The sequence below is a fragment of the Rutilus rutilus genome, assembly GCF_951802725.1.
Source record: "Rutilus rutilus genome assembly, chromosome: 24".
In the NCBI taxonomy this organism is placed as follows: domain Eukaryota; kingdom Metazoa; phylum Chordata; class Actinopteri; order Cypriniformes; family Leuciscidae; genus Rutilus; species Rutilus rutilus.
The window spans coordinates 30,355,518-30,367,185 of NC_140228.1; the positions used below are offsets into that span (position 1 = coordinate 30,355,518).

Sequence of the window (11,668 nt, forward strand, 5' to 3'; positions counted from 1 at the left end):
ACACACACACACACACACACACACACACCCGCCAGTGTTACCAAACACACACACACACACACACACACACACACATCCGCCAGTGTTACCAAACACACACACACACACACACACACACACACACACACACACACACACATCCGGCCAGTGTTACCAAACACACACACACATCCGGCCAGTGTTACCAAATACACACACATCCGGCCAGTGTTACCAAACACACACACATCCGGCCAGTGTTACCAAACACACACACATCCGGCCAGTGTTACCAAACACACACACATTCGGCCAGTGTTACCAAACACACACACGTTTGCCAATCTAGCCGTGAGATCCAGCCGAGTGCTAGCGTAAACACAGCTGCTCTCCTGTAGCGATTCTCAGTTTAACTAAAGCTCTTCTCTGGGTTTAATATGACATTTCGCACATGAAGCGGCTCAAATAATACTCGGCATATTCGCTTTCAAATTATTTAAACTAAAGAAATCACATCTAGGAAAAGAAATGACTGTAAACAGCACCGCTGGCACAGTGCCACACGTTACTCTATTACACATCCAGACAGCATCAGCCAATCAAACGGCTCCTAAACTGAACACGTTTAAGCTTATACAGTGATCACAGATTTCCTCAGACTCACAGAGGCTTTTATTGCTGGAAGAATCGTTGACTGCTCTTTCTCTTAATGTCCTCGAGATGCCTGGGAACTTTCGGGAGGATTGCCTTTGATTTGGCCTCTAGTCTCGACTTCTAAAGAGTTCCTCATGAAAGAGCCAGTGTTACCGGGCCACGACAGCCATCGGATCTGAACCAGCACACGTTCTCCAGCGACGAGTGGAGGAGCTCCAACAGGAGACGTACGGCTTGTGTTTCAGACTCTCCAAACAATCTACTACATCATTCAGAACCAATACTTTTTACAACTATAAACATTAAAGTGGTTTTCAAACTCATTTATACGGCTTTACTTTTCTGAGGTTCTCCACACAGGTTTGAATTACAGCATCTTATCAATAGAATTATTATTATTATTATTTTATTTAAAATACACCACTGTGGGTCAGAATTATGAAATCAATCATTTTATTCATCAAGGACGCATTCGATTGATCAAAAGTGAGAGTAAAAACATTTATAATGTTACAAAATATTTTATTTCAAATAAACGCTGTTCTTTTGAACTTTCTATCCATTCAAGAATCCTGAGAAATAAAATGTATGATAGTTTCCATAGAAATATGAAGCACCACAACTGTTTTCAACACTGATCATAATCATAAATGTTTCTTGAGCATCAAATCATCATATTAGAGTGATTTCTGAAAGATCATGTGACACTGAAGACTGGAGTAATGATGCTTTGATCACAGGAATAAATTACACTTTACTGTATATTCACATAGAGAACAGCTGATTTACACTGGAATAATATTTCACTGTTTTTACTGTATTTTTGATTAAATAAAAGCAGCTTTGATGAGCAGAAGAGACTCTTTCAGAAACATAAAGAAATCTTTTGAATGTCCAACAAATCATGTCTTTATAATTCACATCCGTGTCGTCAGCTCAATAAAACGGTTCTCATCCCGAGAGTGAGTGTAGATTTGCTCCCACAGGAGACTGTGATAAAAACCAAGCTTCGTAAACAATGTCGTTAACATTGTGTGGTGGTGTGTTGATCCATGCACATTAAATCCTGGACGATTATGAAGTGACAGACGTTTCCACTGGGTCACTGACCTCAACGAAAGTCATCTCAGCAATGGTCTTGAACTGGGATCTGTTGAACTCAGCGCTGGTTAACTCTGAACCACTGGATGAATCCCCGCGGCGTGGAGTTTATGACGCTGGCTGGTGTACGATTTACCTCATGAATGAAGGATGTGATAATGAGATTTTTCAGCTGCCCTTGCAAGACTTTCCTTCATGTGATGTGAATCAGCTTGGCATCTGACTGCATGTTTCCTCGTCACATGAGGTGTAGACCTACACAAACACATTACCCGTATCTTAAATGCCAAAAGTGGCTTTCTCCATTAAGCTTTCAACAGCCTAATCATGACCGCGGGAAAGCTGTGATTAGCGGCTCAGTGACCGGTTTGGGTTTAGAGGCAGAAAACTGGGTCTGGATCAGATGAACGAGCCGACAGTGATGTAGACTGGGGTTGTGTTTGCGGGAAGCCGATCGGCATTATTACAGTGATGTGACGCTGAACCGTATACATGTGCCGAAGCTCGAGAGAGTGTCCGACAGGAGACCAGATTATGCTGATTAGTCAAAGCTACGAGACTTTATAATGAAAAATGAGAAGACTTTTTTAATATAATGTTCATTTCATTAAGTGATCCACTGAAGTGAACGCACTAGATTAACTCTGAACATTCAGGGGGAATTCTCTAAGAATGAACTGTGCTGTATAAGTTTTAATCACCCGATTCAATAAAGAAATTACGCAACCCACAATTTATAATGTGGTGATTGATATGAATATGTACAATGTGAATCATATGAAAATGTATGATTCTTTAGTGAAAAAGGAGGCATGAAGGTTCACATTCGACAGCATATGAAAGAGATCATATCCACCGATTCGTAAAAACATGATATTGTCATGAACTGCCAGGAGATTGTGTAGGTATTTCATAAGACTGACTGACATACACAAAACTATTCTTCTACTAATGTGACATCACATGCCTGTGAACATAGCGTGATCAGACCTTCTATATTCACCAACAAACACACGTTAAACAGGACATGGAGAGAAAGAGCATCTGTTCACACTATCATTAAACATTCCCTGTCAGTTATTCACTTCCTTCATGTCACAAATATAATGTCGACTCTTGCGTTTAGTCTGTTGCAGTGAAGCTCATTTCCTGAGTTTGTTGGCGATATTATAATCATTCTCCCCCAGACCTGCTGTTGTCCAGAGCGTTTCCACTGACTCGTGTCAGCACGGCTCTAAAGTGCACAACAACAGGTGTGTTTTCCATACGTGGCAACCAGTCACCAGGAAATCAACAATTCTTGTTTTTGTGTGTTTTATTTATGGAATACTGCAGTGTTTATTGTAAATGAGTTATGGGTGCACATCATCATAATTGTGTTAATAATGTTGAATCAGAATAAGTTCCTCTTGCAGCATCTCTTCTCTTCTCTGATGACGAGGGCGGGGCTTTAACCTGTCACTCACATGAGATCAGCCAATAGCAAACCACAACCATCCAACCAGCCAATCAACTCCCCACAGACACAATCAAGCCCCGCCCACATGTGTTATTGTTCCAGAAGCGATTCACTCGATATACGCCACAATAGAGGAGAGAAGACCAGCACAACTTCACTCTCATCACCAGTTTAAGGTCACTGCTAACCAATAGCTAATTTTCCAAAGTCACTGAAACACATTATTCACAGTAAATAAACCAGCGCACTGTCGGCTCACTGGGAAAACATGCCTCTACATACAGCACATCTATACGGATAAACACTAGCGGCAGTGAAACACCAACAGCTTTTATTCGTGTTCACGCAAATGATCATTTCAGAGGCAGATTGTCGATTAATAAAGACGTATTTTCACTTTCTTGTTCTGACCTTAAAACCTTTTTATGGTGCATGATTTGTAAATTATTTGTAACATCTTGACGTTTGCGTGACATAAGCAGCTCCACATGTGTGTGTGAAACAGCTCAAACTCCTGCCGAAGCAGCTCAGATGATGTGTGTTTATCCCACTTCTGCTTTAGTGAACACTATTAGTCAGGTTTAGTGCAACGCTATTTTCAAACACAAAAGAGCATTAACCTTTTAGTAACTTTTTAGTAGCTTTTTCATCTCTGCACTGCCATGATACATACAACAACCCATAGCACACGCTGCCAGATTCACATTCACCAGTTTCACTGAGACAGTGTCGTGAAACATCATATCATCTGTCAGAGATGCTGACACGCTCTCAGTGAGTCTGGGTTTAGATAAACGCTCTGTAAGCGTCTGCACTGAATCCTCTCGGTGTCTGAGTCATGATCGTCCAGCCTGGCGAGTCTTTTACTGAACACGACCTTGTAAGGAGGATAAAAACTCATCAGACCACAAAAGCATCTATATTTTCCGAGGTCGAAGGGCCGCTCCATCTACACAACAGCTCTACGTTAAAAGCAAACAAAGGGAATGTGTTTTCTAACGCCGCAGAGATCGAGGCCCTGGAACATCCAGTCATGCTTTCCTGTTTTGGTTTGTGTCTCATGGACGATTCGTTCCTGCCCGGATGGCACACATATTCCTCGTCCCGGGGAACATTCCTGATGCCATGACTTCATAGGAAAAGTAGCGCAAACACTCTCCATCATCACGTTTAAAGATCCTTTCATGCTTTATGGAAACATGAGAGCTCCATTACTGTATGTCATAGATCAAGTGTGTCTATACGTGAATGGGGAGGATGGTATATAATATATATGTTTGTTATGAAGTGCACTTGCTATATCTCCACTGTGATGTAAACAACAGCAGCCGATCTGTCCAGAGAGAGAGTGTGTGTGTGTGTGTGTGTGTGTGTGTGTGATGGCACAGGCCTCCGGGACGACAGCTTGGGTCGCTCAGGGACAGATGATACACAGGCATCATCAAGACTTCTTCACAGTGCATTTCACAGCTAAATACGGTCATCCTGTTAGTTATACACCTGAAACATTCACATTCACTTTATATTAGGGTACCATAATGAAGTGCATAATTGATTGGAATAAAATGCAAATTGTGTGAGGGTGTACATTACCCTTCAAACTGTGCAAACTGAAATTGCGAATTGAAAAAACGGCCAATGGAAAGACGTCAATTTCGCAAAAACTCCATCTATCGCTAAAAAAGTTTTTCCGCTCACATGAGGGGGTTTTTCAGGCAAGGAATGTTTAGCAAAACTGCAGTGAAACGTTTTTCCCGCATTTACAGGTCAGGTCACCTGACGTACGTAAAAGTCACATGATCATTCTTTAAACATGGCGCGGTGTGTTTGGACAGAAGACGAGACAGAGTTCTCCATTAAACTCATAAAACACAAAAGTATCACAGGAATACTGGATTCTAAACCTCTAAGAAATGCCACAATCAAGAGCTTGAAGCAGAACTGAGGGAGAAACTCCCAGAACACCTCACACCAGCCGCTCCCAGTATAAGGGTTTTCCATGCCAGTAATGTTGGAAAACACACACACACACGTCTCCTTCCATTAATAATACTGGCTAGTGCGGCGGCTGGGATATACGTGAACTAAACAAGATTGTTGGAATGATTATCGTGAGAGGAAAATATTACATTTCAGTCGCATGACATCGGTTAATGGAAACCTCATTTCGCAAGTTTTTTATCAACATTTAGAAAATATCGCAAAAGTTTTGCGTAAATCTGTAATGGTAATGCGGCGGCTGTAACTCACAATGAGGAACGAAGCGTGATCAAACGTGCAATGAGAAGCGCTTATAAACTAAAGTTAAGCTTTCCTGCTCAATGGTTTAACATTTGTAAATGAAAAAATGAAGACAGCCGTAATTATTAGTATTATTTTTATTATTTTTATTTATTTATTTTAATCAATATTTTATTAAATATTTTATTTTAATACTTTTTTTTCTGTGAAAAATTACAATAAATAATATTTCTTATCTTCATGTGTCTAGTTCACAGCTGGTCGCTGGTCATCATCGATGTGTAAAGCGTTGTGATTTCAGGAGTGACTCCTCTATTATACACATTAAAGGATTTGCTCCCGTGTTTAAGTGCACTTCTCAATCTGAAAACTTTGCAGTGTTTCAACAAGAAGCTTTCCAGCATAATCCTGAATCTGCTCTATAAGCTAAAGAAAATAAAAAGACATTAAGAGTTGTTTTCATTGACTCTCATGTTAGAGTTAAACACCCTTGAACATGAGCAGAAACCCATGCCACTCTCTCCACACAGAACGAGTGTCTCTGTCTCTCTCTCTCTCACACACACACACACACACACACACACACACACTCTGTCAGGTCTCCAGCCAGTGAGGAAAGGATGAGACGTCTTCTATCATTCCTGTTTGGTCACTGTTGCACACTTCCTTTGATGGAGTTTTATCCGTCGCCTAATATTTTCCAGAAACTGGAGTCAGACGTGTCAGTGGACGAAGGAAAATCGCCTCAGGCTGTCAGTCCAAACCTTTAATAACACAGTGTTTGTGCGACATCATAATACACTTATGAAACACACAGAAACACACATCTATCTGAACACACACACACCCAGGCAAACACTGCAGAAAATCTAATCCGTAACCTGTGGCGCTCTAGCGGTTAATAAGCAGAACGCACACGTCTGGTGGAGGAACACTGTAGCCGGATCTACTTCTCTGTGTTTGTGTCTATGGCGAGTCACGCACGAGCTGTGTATAGTCCCGATATAAACACTTATTATAGGTGTACCGCGGTGATTCAGGATAAGACAAAAACACAGTTTGGAAAATGGATTTATGATGTACTCGCCTATCATATACATTTTGTACATTTTGAACACAAAAAAAGTTACAAACTGCAGCTTTAATAACTTTTCACAACATTTCTGGATACTTTACAGCTAAATAAAGTTTTGTTATTGGCATTGATGGTTCCATAAAGAATCTTTAACATCCATAGAATCTTTTTATTGCACAAAAGCTTCTTTATAGTAGAAAAAGCTTCTTCAGATTATTAAAATGTTCTTCGCACTAAGAAAAACATGGTTCTTTTAAGAACTGAAAGGTGTTTGGGGAAATGAAAATGGTTCTTCAGGCCAAAAAAATCCCATTTTGGAAGCTTTGTTTTGAAGGATGAAACCCCTCATCTTGATGTGTTAGGCCAGTGGTTCCCAATTCCAGTCCTCGGGACCCCTTGCTCTGCACATTTTGTATGTCTCTCTTATCTGACACACTCAGTTCAGTTCATGGAGTCTCTCCTAATGAGCTGATGATCTGGTTCAGGTGTGTTAAATAAGGGAGACATACAAAATGTGCAGAGCAGTGGGTCACGAGGACTGGAATTGGGAACCACTGTGTTAGGCTACACCCGTATACCAGCAGACCCTCACTGTGAGAGGACTTTACCTTACTCACTGTGAGAGGACTTTACCTCACTGTGAGAGGACTTTACCTTATTCTGAGAGGACTTTACCTTACTCTGAGAGGACTTTACCTTACTCTGAGAGGACTTTACCTCACTGTGAGAGGACTTTACCTTACTGTGAGAGGACTTTACCTTACTGTGAGAGGACTTTACCTTACTCTGAGAGGACTTTACCTTACTGTGAGAGGACTTTACCTTACTCTGAGAGGACTTTACCTTACTGTGAGAGGACTTTACCTTACTCTGAGAGGACTTTACCTTACTGTGAGAGGACTTTACCTCACTGTGAGAGGACTTTACCTTATTCTGAGAGGACTTTACCTTACTCTGAGAGGACTTTACCTTACTTTGAGAGGACTTTACCTTACTGTGAGAGGACTTTACCTTACTTTGAGAGGACTTTACCTTACTGTGAGAGGACTTTACCTTACTCTGAGAGGACTTTACCTTACTGTGAGAGGACTTTACCTTACTCTGAGAGGACTTTACCTTACTGTGAGAGGATGAGACGCAAGGAAACCAGGACGCAAAGTTAAAAAGCAGCCCAGCTCTTGGTGGAGATGAAGCCGGATTATTAGGAGGCCATGACATATAAAAGCCAAAGCGTAAATCTGGTCAGGACTCGTAGAGAACTTCAAAACCCCAGAGAGTCTGAACCTCAAATCCGAAAAGATGTTGCCTTTAACGGTACAGTGGTTTTCCCAGAGGGACTGAAGATCAGGGGAGAGCCTCCAGATCTCAGGGCTGTTTTCATGCGGCTCAAGGCTTCAAATGTTTCTAAGACAATTCTTCAACAGTAGGATCATTACAGAAGGTCGGCCTCATTCCTGCGGTTAATACAAGCTGTCAGCATCCACACTCGAGCCGATCCTGAAGTTATGGAGATGAGTAACTGTAATACAAACTAAACAAGAACAAAGGAACCAAAGCTAGAGGAAATCAAAGCCCTGGAGAACACGACTGAATCTCTCTGAGCCGGGCTAAAGCTGGGTCAGTGTGATATAAAGAGCTCTAGGGGAAATGTGTTTGAGTCCAGGTAGACTCTACTGGATTACATTTAACTGGCACATTAAAAACACAAACCATGAACAAGAGAAGTGAAGCAGCCAGTGCCACTCTGACACAGCAGGAGAACAAACACCGTTAGAGAGGAGAAGTTTGAGCATCAAACAAACATTAGAGTTAGAAAAGCAGCTGTGCTCTCACAATACACTCACAGAAGGGTCGTTTCCGTGGCAACTGCTCTATTATTGTGTTTACAGCTGGGATGGAAATATTTGTCCCAAATCAGTCCGTCTGCAGGATGATTCGTCTTTATACACTACAGTTCCAGTGAAACCTGAATCACAGAAGATCTCAGGAGTGTAATCTCACTGGCTTACAGGCAAACTGTAGTTCACAGAAAACTAAACGTTTGTCATCTTTTACTCACTTCATTCCAAACCTGTGTGACTGTATGTGTTGAAAAATATTTCAATGATTATTTGTTCATACAATGAAAGGCAACGGGATCTAAAACAATGTTAGACCCAAATGAAAAAATACAAATCTATCTTTGAGTATCCCGTTCGATATGAAGCTGATGATAGATTTTTTTAGGCGAACATTCAGAAGCTTTCTGCCTGCGTTTGGTGTAATGTGTCAATCATCAGCGGATTCAAGCAGAGGAATTGCAGTGTTATTGAAGCCAAGCCATTGCTCAAAACATATTAGCTTGATCATGAACACAAGCCGAGGTCAGGAATGCAGTTCTTTGGCAGCGAGAACGAACAGCTCTGCGTTATTTTACAGATGGAGCACAATCCAGCTTTTGTGGATATGATGTCATCCTTAGGGAAAGATAACTCCACCGCTGGTCATAATGGCAGATTGCTTGTGTTTCGACCCAACAGAGGAACTGTGCCAACTATCCGTCATTCTGAGGGTAATTAGGGTAAAGAATGGGTTTTTTTCCTCAATGACCTTCTGTGACCTTGAACTCCTCATTAAACTATGAGCCTCGCCTGCATAGAGTCACTTTAAGGCAAACTATTGAGGAGAACTATATAATATAGCAACTTTCAGCATTAAATTAACAGAAAGACATATGGACATCATAATAAATTATGAAGATGGCCAATCAAATCAAAGAGGGCGGGGCTTAACTATTCCAACAAGAGCTTTAGTTTTAGCAGTGAAAGAGTGCGTCGGACGATGCAAGTAGCTAAAAATGTAATATTGGACAACTGTTTTACAATAGAAACGTTCAGCGACCGAAAGTGATATCCAGTGATGCAAACTACTCAACATTTTTGTTGATGATCTTAATTGTAGATTTGATTGAAGTTTACATTAACAGAAACATTAAATTGCAAAAACGTTGAAAACACCGTTAAAATAGGTAAAAGTGCTAAACAAACCAGATTACCACAGGAACAGAACAGGGCTTCATTTCTGTTACTGCAACTTTCATAAAAACAGGTGAAGTTTTGATTCGTTTTCACAAATCGATTCAGTCGAAGGTTGTTTTTAAACAATCGCTTCGAAGAACAGATTCAGCCATTATTTCCCGCGATAACGCATCCCGTGACCATGACGTCAGGTGCACACGCTCGAAACCAGACATGATTCAGTTCATATAAACAACAATCATTTAGAAACTTAATATAATTAGTCTTTACATTAAACAATAAGCTACTAAACTTATTTTGCATCTCTTGGCTGAAAAAAAAAAATTTGCTCATACATTTTTGCACGTAGGCCTTATAAAATGCTGTTACTTATTAAAATCAACTTTGTTTTGTTGGTAGGTCAGATACAATCAACTCTTAAACACATCTCCAGTACATTATATGTGTAACATTTCTGCTATTAAAGTAACTTAGCCTACTTTTCGCCCCATCAGTCAAATTTCTCTTCCTAATCATCTTGTACACACAGAATGTGCCAGAAAACCAGCGTTTGGCTTCCCAGAGGACAGATTCAACAGACACGATTCATTCTCAGCTTCAGGCCGATTCACCTGCGAACCGTTCAGATCTATGGTTCAGATCGGCACTGCGAGCCGGTTCGACAGATTCAGTAAAAAGATCCGACTCAAATGAACGAGTCGTTCACTAATCGGACATGCCCACCACTATTTTCTGCAGCATATATATATTAGTGTAACACATAAACACGAGTTATTGATGTTGTGCCATACCTGAGTGAAGGGAGAATGCGCGCGCAGGAGGACAGAAGCTGACAGTGATGAAGATGAAGATGATGAAGATGATCCTCCAGCTCCAGACTCTGCTGATCAGAAATAAAGATGAAGATGAGCTGAGGCCAGGTGATTCTCAGAATGAAGTGAATGAAATATGAAGCACATGCACAGGACAGGTCAGTCACCTGAGCACTGAGGCGCGTGCACGAGCCATGACTGTGGTCCAGGAGGTGTTCGTGTCTCGGGTCCCGTTAGAGACTGTGATCTCTCTCTCTCTCTCACACACACACACACACACACACACTCACTCTCTCTCTCTCTCTGCTGTGAGACTGATCGAGAGCAGCTCCACGTGAACAAAGACAGTCTCAGTTCGGACTCTGAAATACGACTCCAGCTCCTCCTCAACTCCACACACTCCACACACACACACACACACACACACACAGAGAGAGAGTTAAATCCTCACCTAACAAACATCATCTGTGGTTCCTCGTGCTCGCTCCTCTTCTGATGAGATTCTGTGACTGAGATCTATAGTGTGAGTCTGACACAGCTCTTGTGCTTCATAAGACAGAATAATGGAGTTTATTTGTGTTGTTACCTACCAGAAGCCAAAGCATGAGAGAGAGAGATAAAATAAAAACACAGGAGTCCCGAAAGACACAAAAGTGTCTTAAATGTTTATGGATATCATTGTATCAATTGATAAAATATTAAACCAAGTGTTATTTGCAAACAATGCTGCAAGAGCTTTTCTCAAAACTAACTCAGATTTTTAGATGTAAATTCATGCTGTTTTTTTTTTGTAGTTAACTGGAAGTTATTAATCTATACAAAATAAATAAAAAATCAAGAAATTATGACTTACTTCTTCAAATACGTTTTGCGGTCTTAAAAATTGCATTACATTCATAAATTACATTACATAAAATAAAATAGAAGAAACAGTTGAGTGATGACTGAAACTCTTTTATCGAGAGTTAAAGACTCATGTTATTTAAAGGGTTAGTTCACCCAAAAATGAATATTCTGTCAGTAATTACTCGGCCTCATGTTGCTCCAACCCCGTAAGACTTTCGTTCTTCTTCGGAACACAAATTAAGATATTTTTGATTAAATCTGAGAGCTGGCTCACTCCTCCATAGGCTGCCACTATTGGCCAGCATCACACGCATCACACACACATGACCAGCGTCGGCCAATAGTGAGCCTGCGTTCTGATGTACAACCCAGAAGCGCTGCGCTGTTACACTACGTCAACTCACTGAGACACACAGAAGAACATGAAGAGTTGAATAAAGTCGTTATTTTGGGGGGTTTTTGCTCGCACAAAAAGTATGAAAAA

General features: G+C 40.9%; 1 protein-coding gene across 1 annotated transcript in view; it reads right to left on the minus strand.

The window, feature by feature from the left end:
* The window catches only part of col15a1a (collagen, type XV, alpha 1a), a 96,263-nt gene extending 85,602 nt beyond the window's left edge, over positions 1 to 10,661 (minus strand). Inside the window, exons 1-2 of the mRNA XM_084399453.1 lie at positions 10,506 to 10,661; positions 10,318 to 10,406 (exon numbers count right to left, since the gene is read on the minus strand). Coding sequence (XP_084255579.1) covers positions 10,318 to 10,406; positions 10,506 to 10,534 — 118 coding nt within the window. The 5' untranslated portion in view covers positions 10,535 to 10,661. The remainder of the gene's footprint in view (positions 1 to 10,317; positions 10,407 to 10,505) is intronic.
* Between the last annotated feature and the right edge of the window lie 1,007 nt (positions 10,662 to 11,668).